This window comes from Scyliorhinus canicula, chromosome 5, assembly GCF_902713615.1.
Source record: "Scyliorhinus canicula chromosome 5, sScyCan1.1, whole genome shotgun sequence".
NCBI lineage: Eukaryota > Metazoa > Chordata > Chondrichthyes > Carcharhiniformes > Scyliorhinidae > Scyliorhinus > Scyliorhinus canicula.
This window is the reverse complement of record NC_052150.1, coordinates 231,258,450-231,272,480: the sequence shown is the minus strand read 5'-3', so window position 1 is coordinate 231,272,480 and position 14,031 is coordinate 231,258,450. Positions and strand designations below refer to the sequence as shown.

Sequence of the window (14,031 nt, the reverse complement as noted above, 5' to 3'; positions counted from 1 at the left end):
GGGTGTGAAGGGACAGAGGATGGGTAGGTATCCCAGTGGGCAGGGTGTGTGAAGGGACAGAGGATGGGGGAGGTGTCCCACAGGGCAGGGTGTGTGAAGGGACAGAGGATGGGGGAGGTATCCCAGTGGGCAGGGTGTGTGAAGGGACAGAGGATGGGGGAGGTATCCAGTGGGCAGAGTGTGTGATGGGACAGAGGATGGGGTAGGTGTCCCAGTGGGCAGGGTGTGTGAAGGGACAGAGGATGGGGGAGGTATCCCAGTGGGCAGGGTGTGTGAAGGGACAGAGGATGGGGGAGGTATCCCAGTGGGCAGGGTGTGAAGGGACAGAGGATGGGGTAGGTATCCCAGTGGGCAGGGTGTGTGATGAGACAGAGGATGGGGTAGGTGTCCCAGTGGGCAGGGTGTGTGAAGGGACAGAGGATGGGGGAGGTGTCCCACAGGGCAGGGTTTGTGAAGGGACAGAGGATGGGGGAGGTATCCCAGTGGGCAGGGTGTGAAGGGACAGAGGATGGGGGAGGTGTCCCAGTGGGCAGGGTGTGAAGGGACAGAGGATGGGGGAGGTGTCCCAGTGGGCAGGGTGTGAAGGGACAGAGGATGGGGGAGGTATCCCAGTGGGCAGGGTGTGTGAAGGGACAGAGGATGGGGGAGGTATCCCAGTGGGCAGAGTGTGTGATGGGACAGAGGATGGGGTAGGTGGCCCAGTGGGCAGGGTGTGAAGGGACAGAGGATGGGGGAGGTGTCCCAGTGGGCAGGGTGTGTGAAGGGACAGAGGATGGGGGAGGTGTCCCAGTGGGCAGGGTGTGTGAAGGGACAGAGGATGGGGGAGGTGTCCCAGTGGGCAGGGTGTGTGAAGGGACAGAGGATGGGGGAGGTGTCCCAGTGGGCAGGGTGTGAAGGGACAGAGGGTGGCGGAGGTGTCCAAGTGTGCAGGGTGTGTGAAGGGACAGAGGATGGGGAGGTGTCCCAGTGGGCAGGGTGTGTGAAGGGACAGAGGATGGGGGAGGTATCCCAGTGGGCAGGGTGTGAAGGGACAGAGGATGGGGTAGGTATCCCAGTGGGCAGGGTGTGTGATGAGACAGAGGATGGGGTAGGTGTCCAGTGGGCAGGGTGTGTGATGAGACAGAGGATGGGGAGGTATCCCAGTGGGCAGGGTGTGTGAAGGGACAGAGGATGGGAGAGGTGTCCCAGTGGGCAGGGTGTGTGAAGGGACAGAGGGTGGGGTAGGTGTCCCAGTGGGCAGGGTGTGTGAAGGGACAGAGGGTGGGGTAGGTATCCCAGTGGGCAGGGTGTGTGAAGGGACAGAGGATGGGAGAGGTGTCCCAGTGGGCAGGGTGTGTGAAGGGACAGAGGGTGGGGGAGGTATCCCAGTGGGCAGGGTGTGTGAAGGGACAGAGGATGTGAGAGGTGTCCCAGTGGGCAGGGTGTGAAGGGACAGAGGATGGGGGAGGTATCCCAGTGGGCAGGGTGTGTGAAGGGACAGAGGATTGTGAGAGGTGTCCCAGTGGGCAGGGTGTGAAGGGACAGAGGATGGGGGAGGTATCCCAGTGGGCAGGGTGTGTGAAGGGACAGAGGGTGGGGGAGGTATCCCAGTGGGCAGAGTGTGTGAAGGGACAGAGGATGGGGAGGTTATCCCAGTGGGCAGAGTGTGTGATGGGACAGAGGATAGGGGAGGTATCCCAGTGGGCAGAGTGTGTGAGGGGACAGAGGATGGGGGAGGTATCCCAGTGGGCAGGGTGTGTGAAGGGACAGAGGATGGGGTAGGTGTCCAAGTGGGCAGGGTGTGTGAAGGGACAGAGGATGGGGTAGGTGTCCAAGTGGGCAGGGTGTGTGAAGGGACAGAGGATGGGGGAGGTGTCCCAGTGGGCAGGGTGTGAAGGGACAGAGGATGGGGGAGGGCGGTGGGGGGGGGGTGTTTGTCATGCAGGGTTGTCTCACTTGTTGCAGCTCCGCCAACCTCGCATTGCGCGATCTCCCGAGTGGCAGATCCGCCAACAAGGTCCAGTGCCCTCTGCTCAAAAGTAGTGAGGGGGTGCAGGATGGGCGAACCCCCTCCCGTCTTGTTCCGCTCACGGGTGTTGTGAGCGGTCTTGGCCTGTTGGGGGAAGGGGACATAGGTAGATCATTACAATACGGCAGGTATCAGCAGTCCGTTCAGATACTGGCACAGTTTGGGGGTCAAGTTGTAATAAGACGATTGCATCTCTCCACGGGGGCCAGAGCGCTGGGTCTGTGACAACTTTGTGAACCACCCTCAACTCACTCTGCCCCAATCCCCCTCTTCCCCCCGTGCCAGGGGGGGAGGTGGGTGATTAAGTAAAGGGGGGGGGAGGGATGGTTGTGACCCGGGGGCACCCTCTTGGCACTTACCCTGGCAGCCCTGGTGAGGTCGTGCATCTTCTTCCGACATTGGTCAGCAGAGCGAGGGGTCTGCCCCACAGCACTGACGGCAGCAGCAACCTCACGCCAGGCCTGGCGCACCGCGCTGACAGGGTGGCGATGCCCTCTACGCGGGCAGATGATGCCCCTCCTCTGCTCGATGGAATCGAGCAGCATCTCGACGTCAGCCTCCACAAATCGCGGGGCTGCTCTCCTCAGCTCCGACATCTTGGCCTACAGTTTCTGTGCTCGCCCGCGTCTTTTTACGGTGTCGGGCGGCGTCACGTGGGCGTGTTCGTAGCGTCGCGGCGTTCCGGCGTCATCGCGCACGTGATTGACGCGGCCCCATTCCTAGCCCATTTCCCGGACGTGAATACCTCGGGAAATGGGTCGTGTCGGTCCGTCGCAAAACCCGGCCGTTCTGACGGCCAACTTCACGATTTTCCGCGGGTGCGGAGAATAACAGAGATTCAAGACTGATTTCTTGGGTTAAAAACAATTTGCCACTTTTATTTTGTCACCTTCTAGTGTCTATTGGTAAACGTCAATTTTCAAGTACAAAATTTAGGACATTCCGACTTGCGCTGCAGCAAGCTAATCAGAATGTTTGTCTTTCGCAAATACAGATTGTTGAATTCAAAAAGAATGACAGCTTAAAGTAATTTCTTCAAGTCAAGATACACAGTACAAAAGGACTGCGCAGTTTAAAATAGAATACAATAGCGATTTTGCAAAGCAAGCAGATTGAATAGGTTTCAAAGGACAGGTTGAATTGATTCTAGAATGGCTTTCCCATCCCGATACCGGAATGTGGCGACTAGGGGCTTTTCACAGTAACTTCATTTGAAGCCTACTTGTGACAATAAGCAATTTTCAATTTTTCATTTTTAAAAACCATGCTGTCTATCGCTAATCAGTCCATTTGTTTCCAAATGGGTATAAATCCTGTCCCTGAGAATTCACTCCAATAATTTACCTCCTACCAACGTGAGGCTCACCGGCCTATAGTTTCCAGGATTATCCCTGCTACCTTTCTTAAACAGCGATACCACATTAGCTATTCTCCAGTCCTCTGGGATCTCCCCTGTAGCCAATGAGGATACAAAGATGTCAGTCAAGGCCCCAGCAATTTCCCCCCTTGCTTCCCTCGGTATTCTGGGGTAAATCCCATCTGACCCAGGAGACTTATCTACCTCAATATCGTTTGAAAGACCCAACACCTCCTCCTTTTTGATGTTAACATGATCCGGACTGTCCACACACCCCACCCAAGAATCATCTTCTACAAAGTCCTTTCCTTTGGTGAACACTGATGCAAAATATACATTTAGCACCTCGCCCATCCCCGCCCCCGCCCCCATTGTCCTTAAGGGTCCAATCCTTCCCTGGCCACCCTCTTGCTTTTTACATATGAATAAAAAGCTTTGGGATTCACCTGAATCCTACTTGCCAAGGACTTTCCGTGACCCCTCCTAGCCCTCCTAATTTCCTGCTTCAGTACCTTCCTACTTTCTTTATATTCCTCAAGGGTTTCGACTGCCCCCACCCTTCTGGACCGTACAAAAGCTTCCCTTTTCTTCTTGACGATGTTCACAATATCCCTCGTTATCCAAGGCTCCCTAAACTTCCCATACTTATCCTTCATTCTCTCAGGAATGTGACTTTCCTGAATCCTAATGAACTGTCGCTGAAAGGCTCCCACATGTCCGCTGTTGATTTACCCCCAACAGCTGCACCCAATCCAAATTCTTCAATTCCTGTCTAATGTTATCGTAATTTGCTTTTCTCCAGTTTAGCCCCTTAACACGAGGGTTACCCTCATCCCTGTCCATAAGTACCATAAAACTTACGGAATTGTGGTCACTACTCCCTAAATGTTCCCCTACTGAAACCTCAACCACCTGTCCAGGCTCATTCCCCAATACCAGATCCAGTACTGCCCCTTCCCTACTTGGACGATCTACATATTGCATCAAGAAGGCTTCCTGGATACACCTTACCAACTCTGCCCCATCCAAACTCCCAGCACTAAGTGAGTCTAGGTCAATCTAGGGGAAATTAAAATCCCCTACCAAAACAACCCTGTTACTATGGCACCTTTCCAAAATCTCTCTACTTATCTGCTCCTCTATCTCCCGCTGGCTGTCGGGGGGCCTGTAATAAACCCCCAACATTGTGATTCCCCCCTTCCTGTTCCTGAGCTCTACCCAGAATGCCTCATTATATGAGCCCTCCGAGGTGTCCTCCCACAGTACGGCTAGAATATTCTCCTGAGCCAGTAACGCTACTCCCCCACCCCTTTTACACCCCCTCTATCTCTCCTGAAGCATCTATATCCTCCAACATTCAGCTGCCAATCCTGCCCTTCCTTTAACCATGTTTCTGTGATCGCCACATCGTAATTCCAAGTCGTAATAAGTGCTCTAAGTTCATCTGCCTTACCCACTATACTTCTGCTGTTGAAACAAATACACTTCAGACCATTGCGTTTGAGCAGACAGGGTGATGTTGTTCTCTTATTTTTGTTCTCTATTTCCCCTTCAGTTATTACACCTTCTAAGCAACGCTCTGGTTCCCTCCCCCCTGCTTAGCTAGGGGCATTTTCAGTACCACAATCATTTTCAAGATAAATTTGTTACAAGGAGAATAGATAGTGATGAACAATAGCTGAAGAATTAAAACCATTAAAGATTAATGACACAGTGATTGTCGAACCCAGAGACAGGATTGTCATATTTCTTCACCAAACTATCTCTTATATACCTGGACTTGGTGCTCGGCAATGAACCAGGCCAGGTGTCAGAGGTCTCGGTGGGAGAGCATTTTGGTGACAGTGACCACAACTCCTTGACCTTTGCCATAGTCATGGAGAGGGATAGGAACAGGCAGTATTGGAAGGTATTTAATTGGGGGAGGGGAAATTATACTGTTGAGGAGCATAAAGTGGGAACAATTGTTCTTGGGGAAATGCACAATAGTAATGTGGGTGTTGTTTAAGGAGCACTTGCTGCAAGTGATTGATAGTTTTGTCCCACTGGGATGAGGAAGAAATGGTAAGGGGTGAAGGAGCCTTGGATGACAAGAGAAGTGGAGCTTCTGGTCAAGAGGAAGATGAAGCTTACGTAAGGTTGAGGAAGCAAGGATCTGTCACGGCTCTAGAGGGTTACAAGGTAGCCAGGAAGGAACTCAAAAATGGACTGAGGAGAGCTAGAAGGAGGAATGAAAAAGCCCTGGGGGAAGGATTAGGGAAAACCCCAAGGCGTTCTACACTTATGTGAGAAATAAGAGGATGATCAGAGTGAGAGTACGGCCGATCAGGGATAGTGGAGGAACTTGTGCCTAGAGTCTGAGGAGATGGGGGAGGTCCTAAATGAATATTTTGCTTCAGTATTCACTAGAGAGAGGGAACTTGTTGCTCATGAGATCAGTGTGAACCAGGTTAATAGACTCAAACAGGTTGATATTAAGAAGGAGGATGTGCTGGAAATTTTGAAAAGCATCAGGATAGATAAGTCCCCTGGGCCTGATGGAATATACCCAAGGTTACTACGGGAAGCGAGGGAGGAGATTGCTGTGCCGTTGAAGATGATCTTTGCATCCTCACTCTCCACTGGAGTAGTACCGGATGAGTGGAGGGAGGTGAATGTTGTTCCCCTGTTCAAGAAAGGGAGTAGGGAAATCCCTGGGAATTACAGACCAGTCAGTCTTACGTCTGTGGTGAGCAAAACATTGGAAAGGGTTCTGAGAGACAGGAGTTATGATTATTTAGAAAAACATAGTTTGATTAAAGATAGTCAGCATGGCTTTGTGAGGGGCAGGTCATGCCTCACAAGCCTCATTGAATTCTTTGAGGGTGTGACGAGACACATTGATGAAGGTCGGGCAGTGGATGTGGTGTATATGGATTTCAGTGAGGTATTTACATAGAACATAGAACGCTACAGCGCAGTACAGGCCCTTGGGCCTTCAATGTTGCACCGACATGGAAAAAACTAAAAGCCATCTAACCTACACTATACCCTTATCATCCATATGCTTATCCAATAAACTTTTAAATGCCCTCAATGTTGGCGAGTTCACTACTGTTGCAGGTAGGGCATTCCACGGCCTCACCACTCTTTGCGTAAAAAACCCACCTCTGACCTCTGTCTTATATCTATTACCCCTCAATTTAAGGCTATGTCCCCTCGTGCTAGCCACCTCCATCCACGGGCGAAGGCTCTCGCTGTCCACCCTATCTAACCCTCTGATCATTTTGTATGCCTCTATTAGGTCACCTCTTAACCTTCTTCTCTCTAACGAAAACAACCTCAAGTCCATCAGCCTTTCCTCATAAGATTTTCCCTCCATACCAGGCAACATCCTGGTAAATCTCCTCTGCACCCGTTCCAAAGCTTCCACGTCCTTCCTATAATGAGGCAACCAGAACTGTACGCAATACTCCAAATGCGGCCGTACTAGAGTTTTGTACAACTGCAACATGACCTCATGGCTCCGGAACTCAATCCCTCTACCAATAAGGCCATCACACCATAGGCCTTCTTCACAACCCTATCAACCTGGGTGGCAACTTTCAGGGATCTATGTACATGGACACCGAGATCCCTCTGCTCATCCACACTACCAAGAATTTTACCATTAGCAAATATTCCTTATTCCTGTTATTCTTTCCAAAGTGAATCACCTCACACTTCTCCACATTAAACTCCATTTGCCACCTCTCAGCCCAGCTCTGCAGCTTATCTATGTCCCTCTGTAACCTGCAACATCCTTCCGCACTGTCTACAACTCCACCGACTTTAGTGTCGTCTGCAAATTACTTACCCATCCTTCTGCGCCCTCCTCTAGGTCATTTATAAAAATGACAAACAGCAACGGCCCCAGAACAGATCCTTGTGGTACGCCACTCGTAACTGAACTCCATTCTGAACATTCCCATCAACCACCACTCTCTGTCTTCTTTCAACTAGCCAATTTCTGATCCACATCTCTAAATCACCCCTCAATCCCCAGCCTCGTATTTTCTGCAATAGCCGACCGTGGGGAACCTTATCAAACGCTTTACTGAAATCCATATACACCACATCAACTGCTCTACCCTCGTCTACCTGTTCAGTCACCTTCTCAAAGAACTCGATAAGTTTGTGAAGCATGACCTACCCTTCACAAAACCATGCTGACTATCCCTAATCATATTATTCCTATCTAGATGATTATAAATCGTATCTTTTATAATCCTCTCCAAGACCTTACCCACCACAGACGTTAGGCTCACCGGCCTATAGTTACCGGGGGTTATCTCTACTCCCCTTCTTGAACAAAGGGACCACATTTGCTATCCTCCAGTCGTCTGGCACTATTCCTGTAGCCAATGATGACCTAAAAATCAAAGCCAATGGCTCAGCAATCTCTTCCCTGGCTTCCCAGAGAATCCTAGGATAAATCCCATCAGGCCCCGGGGACTTATCTATTTTCACCTTGTCCAGAATTGCCAACACTTCTTCCCTACGCACCTCATTGCCATCTAATCTAATAGCCTGGGTCTCAGCATTCTCCTCCACAATATTATCTTTTTCTTGAGTGAATACTGACGAAAAGTATTCATTTAGTATCTCGCTTATCTCCTCAGCCTCCACACACAACTTCCCACCACTGTCCTTGACTGGCCCTACTCTTACCCTAGTCATTCTTTTATTCCTGACATACCTATAGAAAGCTTTTGGGTTTTCCTTGATCCTACCTGCCAAAGACTTCTCATGTCCCCTCCTTGCATTTGATAAGGTTCCCCATGGTAGGCACATTCAGAAAGTTAGGGGGCATGGGATACAGGGACATTTGGCTGTCTGGATACAGAATTGGCTGGCCGAAAGAAGACAGCGAGTGGTAGTGGATGGAAAGTATTCCGCTTGGAGGTCAGTGACCAGTGGTGTCCCGCAGGGATCTGTTCTGGGACCTTTGCTGTTTGTGGTTTTTGTAAATGACTTGGATTAAGAAGTGGAGGGATGGGTTAGTAAGTTTGCCGATGACACGAAGGTTGGGCGAGTTTTGGATAGTGTTGAGGGTTGTTGCAGGTTACAACAGGACATTGACAGGATGCAGAGCTGGGCTGAGAATTGTCAGATGGAGTTCAACCTGGATAAATGTGAAGTGATTCATTTTGGAAGGTCGAATTTGAATGCTGACTACAGGGTTAAAGGTAGGATTCTTGGAAGTGTGGAGGAACAGAGGGATCTTGGGGTCCGCGTACATAGATCCCTCAAACTTGCCACCCAGGTTGATAAGGTTGTTAAGAAGGTGAATGGTGTGTTGGCTTTCATTAACAGGGGGATTGAGTTTAAGAGCCGTGAGATTTTGCTGCAGCTTTATAAAACCCTAGTTAGACCACACTTGGACTATTGTGTCCAGTTCTGGTCGCATCATTATAGGAAGAATGTGGATGCTTTGGAAAGGGTACAGAGGAGATTTACCAGGATGTTTCCTGGACTGGAGGGCATGTCTTATGAAGAAAGGTTGAGGGAGCTAGGGCTTTTCTCACTGGAGCGAAGAAGGCAGAGAGATGACTTGATAGAGGTGGACAAGGTGATGAGAGGCATGGATAGAGTGGATAGGCAGAGACTTTTCCCCAGGGTGGAAATGGCTGTCACGAGGGGCCATAATTTTAAGGTGATTGGAGGAAGGTATGGGGGAGATGTCAGAGGTAGGTTCTTTACACAGAGAGTGGTGGGTGTGTGGAATGCACTGCCAGCAGAGGTGGTGGAGTCAGAGTCATTCGGGACATTTAAGCGACTCTTAGACAGGCACATGGACAGCAGTAAATTGAAGGGGTGTAGGTTAGGTTGATCTTGGATTAAGATAAATGGTCGGCACAACATTGTGGGCTGAAGGGCCTGTACTGTGCTGTACTGTTCTGTGTTCTGTGTACTCTGTACCGTCCTCATTATTTAGACCTCTTTTATTCTTTATCATTTTTTCAGCATCTATTTTTGCCTGATCTGCAAGCTCATTTATCGATCTATCCTGGATTTAATTTTATTCTCAATTTTCCATTCCATTCTTTTTTCAACGCCTCAACGTCAATTCCAGTGATGGCAATCAGGCCAATATAGAAGAGCTCCTTCAGTCGGGAGCAGAGCTCTTCTATGAGGCATTGATTTATCTGATCATATCGCATGGCAGTTTCCAGGATTGGTACGGCAGAATGTCCCATCACTGCATCAAAGAGAGTGTGAAGGTTGTGGCCAGCCTTTGTTGATTCAAAGTGTGAGAGAAACTCTTGTTTCTCATTCTCCCGGAACTCTGGTGCTGTGTTCCATGCAAGGAGAGACGATATCTTGGAGGGGGCATCAAATGAAGCTTTGTGGGTAGAGCGTAGGAATAAAAAAGGGGACTGCCACATTGCTAAGTGTTTATTATAGACCCCCAGATAGTGCGCAATTCGCGGAGGGGGTAAAAATGGGAGAAAGCAGGATTCGGCTATTGAGTTGGATGATCAGCCATGATGGTGATGAATGGCGGAGCAGGCTCAAAGGGCCAAAAGGCCTCCTCCTGCTCCTATCTTCTATGTATCTATGAACCAAGCATAAGAGGAGCAAGTCTGCAGAGACATTAATGGAGTACAGAAGGTGCAGGATGGAGCTTAAGAAAACAATTCGGCGAGCAAAGAGGGAATATGAGAAAGCTCTGGCTGGTAAAAGTAGGCAAAATCCCAAAGTATTCTGTAAGTATATCAATGGGACGAGGATAACCAGGGAAAGAGAGGGGCCCATTAAAGACCAAGGGGGGGATCTGTGGGTGGAGCCAGAGGGCATTGATTGGGTGTTGAATGAATATTTCACATCTGTCTTCACCCAAGAGAATGAGGAGGCAGATATAGAACTCTGGGAGAGGGATTGTGAGGTTATTGAGCCAGTTTCCATAGGGAGGGACAAGGTATTGGAGGTGTTGGTGAGTTTAAACGTGGACAAATCTCCAGGTCCAGATGAATTGTGTCCCAGGATGCTGTGGGAGGCGAGGGAGGAGATTGCCGGGGCTCTGACCCAAATGTTTAATCTTTCTCTGGCCACGGGGGAGGTGCCAGAGGCCTGGAGAGCAGCTAATGTGGTCCAACTATTTAAGAACGGTTGTAGAGACAAGATAGGGAACTACAGGCCAGTGAGTCTCACGTCAGTGATGGGGAAACTACTGGAGAAGATTCTGAAGGAGAGAATCTATCTCCAGTTGGAGAGGCAAGGTTTGATCAGGAATAGTCAGCATGGCTTTGTCAAAGCGGGGTCAAGCCGAACAACTTTAAAAAGAAAACATTCAGAACGCCCAATTATTTTTTTCCAGTCAAGGGAAAATGTAGCACGGCCAATCCACCTACCCTGCACATCTTTGGGTTATGGGGGTGAAACAACGCGCAGACACGAGGAGAATGTGCAAACTCCACACGGACAGTGACCCAGGGCCGAGATTCGAACCGGGGTCCTCAACGCCATGAGGCAGCAATGCCAACCACTGCCACATGCCGCCCATGCCTAACAACTTTGATTGAATCTTTTGAGAATATAACAAAGTGTATAGATGAAGGTTGTACAGCTGGTGTAGTTTCCATGGATTTCAGCAAAACCTTTGACAAAGTCCCACATTGGAGACTTATAGAGAAGGAAAATGCACAGGGTGATTTTTTCAGGTGGATTCACAATTGGCTTAGATGGAGGAAACAGTGGGTGATGACAGACGGCTGCTTTAGTGCCTGGAAGCCAGTGTCCAGTGGGGTACCACAGGGATCCGTGCTGGGTCTCAATTATTCGTCATTTATATAAATGACATAGATAACTATGATGGGGTAGGGTCAGTAGGTTTGCAAAGATTGGCCGGGTGGGTAACAGTGAGAGTCTTGGGTCACAGGAAGATATCGACGCGGTGGTCAAATGGGCAGAAAAGTAGCCGATGAAATTTAACCCTGAAAAGTGTGAGGTGTTACACTTTGGAAGGAGTAATTTAACAAGGAAATATTCAATGGAAGGTCTGACACTGGGATGTTCTGAGGAACAAAGGGACCTTGGTGTGTTTGTCCATAGATCTCTGAAGGCAGAAGGACAGGTTAATAGGGGGGTGAAAAAGGGCATATGGGACACTGGCCTTTATCAGTCGAGGCATAGATTACAAAAGCAGGGAGGCCATGTTGGGGTTGGAGAACTTTGGTGAGGCCACAGCTGGAGCACTGTGTGTAATTCTGGTCACCACATTATAGGAAGGATGTGATTGGACTGGAGGGGGTGCAGAGGAGATTCACCAGGATGTTGCCTGGGATGGAACATTTAAGTTATGAAGAGAGGTTGGATAGGCTTGGGTTGTTTTCTCTGGAGCAGAGAAGACTGAGGGGTGACCTCATCGAGGTGGACGAGATTATGAGGGGCATGGACAGGGTGGATAGGGAGCAGCTGTGTCCCTTAGCTGAGGGGACACAGGTTCAAGATGAGGGGTGGGAGGTTTAGGGGGGATTTGAGGAAAAACATCTTTACCCAGAGAGTGGTGAGGGTCTAGAATGCACTGCCTGGGAGGGTGGTAGAGGTGGGTTGCCTCACATCCTTTAAAAAGAAACTGGATGAGTACTTGGCACGTTTTACATTTGAGGCTATCGGCCAAGTGCTGGCAAGTGGGATTAGTGGGCAAGTCATGGCCGTTCAAGCGTCAGTGCAAACTCGATGGGCCTCTTCTGCACTAGTATTCTGTGATTCTTGAATTACAGATGTTGCTGCATGTGGCTTGTTAGCGAGAAAGTAATATATTAATAAAAAGATGTTCTAGGTTAAAAGCAGCACATGGGGAGTGGAAAACAAGTAGGCAATGTGGTGAACGTATTGCAATACCCATCCACTATGTATGTAACTGTATCACGCTGTTGCCCATGAGGGCTCCACCTATGGGCCATTGTAAGATATTACCTGCGATGTATCATGTTGGTTCCTTTATGGGCCCTGCCCCTGGCTCCGCCCCCTTTAGGGGAGTATAAAGAGCAGCAGCCCTGTAGGCAGCTCTCAGTAGCAGAGCAGTCGCAGGCAGACACTGTTCTAGTCGATTAAAGCCACAGTTTACTTCTACTCCTTGTTTCGCGTGAATTGATGGTCGCATCAGGCAAAGGGTTAAATTGTTGGATCAGCCAGAAACCGATTTATATACATGAAACCCATGTAGAAATCAGAACAGTCTCGTGCTAGCTGAAGGCAGCAGCATCTTCTCCAGTTGTGCACAAAGTCTTTTTTCAAAAAAACAAATGTTTTACCAACACCATGCAGTCGCAAATGGACTGAGCGTTTCTTCCCTCCAACAGTCTCTCCATGAGGTTGGCCACTCTCTCTCAGGTGGTGATCAGACATTCAACAGTAATGTGATCAATTCTAGGCTAATGGTGGCAGAGAGGGCGGAATTTCTGTCTCACTGTCCCCCACCCAGTTGGAGAAAATGGAAAATTCAATAGAAGTCGGACCTGCTGGATTCCCTTCTGTGATTGGTCCAATCTCTATGCTGCTCTGTGTCACGTTTATAGAAAGACAAACAGCCAGGTTTTAATTGATTTGCTTTATTTTATGGAGATGCAGAAAGTCGGGGATTGTGTACATTTGCTGGAACTGGTTGATTGTATATCTGGTTTAATTCGGAGATCCCAGCGGCTTCATGACTTTCTGATAACTTTCATCTCTGCAGTCGATAACTCTGAGAAACAGAATGAAACACAAGGAGTTCTCCTCAATCAACATGGATTGTTCAGAAAGACTACTTTCTAAACGGTGAGAAAATTCATAAAGCCAAAGTACAAAGGGATCTGGGAGTGCTAGTCGAGGATTCCCTAAAGGTAAACATGTAGGTTGAATCTGTGATTAAGAAAGCAAATGCAATGTTGTCATTTATCTCAAGAGGGTTGGAATATAAAAGCAGCGATGTACTACTGAGCCTTTATAAGGCTCTGGTTAGGCCCCATTTAGAGTACTGTGTCCAGTTTTGGGTCCCACATCTCAGGAAGGACATACTGGCACTGGAGCGTGTCCAGCGGAGATTTACACGGACGATCCCTGGAATGCCGGGTCTAACATATGATGAACGGCTGAGGATCCTGGGATTGTATTCATTGGAGTTTAGAAGGTTAAGGGGAGATCTAATAGAAACTTACAAGATAATACATGGCTTAGAAAGGGTGGACGCAAAGAAACTGTTTCCGTTAGGCGAGGAGACGAGGACCCGTGGGCACAGCCTTAGAATTAGAGGGGGTAAATTCAGAACAGAAATGCGGAGACATTTCTTCAGCCAGCGAGTGGTGGGCCTGTGGAATTCATTGCCGCGGAGTGCAGTGGAGGCCGGGACGCTAAATGGCTTCAAGGCAGAGATAGATAAATTCTTGATGTTGCGGGGAATTAAGGGCTACGGGGAGAATGCTGGTAGGTGGAGTTGAAATGCCCATCAGCCATGATTGAATGGCGGAGTGGACTCGATGGGCCGAATGGCCTTACTTCCACTCCTATGTCTTATGGTCTTATGGATGTAATCATCTAGAAAGCTTGGAAAGGGCAGGATTTTACAGCCCTTCCTGCCGGCACGGTCTTCCAGTGCCGCCCATGGTGAGCCGCCATAGTGGGTTCCCTGCCGGCGGAATGGGCCATCCAGGCAATGTGCTGG

General features: G+C 49.2%; 1 protein-coding gene across 1 annotated transcript in view; it reads right to left on the bottom strand.

Annotated features, from left to right (window-relative positions):
* Nucleotides 1-14,031, bottom strand: part of LOC119965728 — a 74,409-nt gene that overhangs the window by 43,633 nt on the left and 16,745 nt on the right. Inside the window, exon 3 of the mRNA XM_038796491.1 lies at nucleotides 13,041-13,074. Coding sequence (XP_038652419.1) covers nucleotides 13,041-13,074 — 34 coding nt within the window. The remainder of the gene's footprint in view (nucleotides 1-13,040; nucleotides 13,075-14,031) is intronic.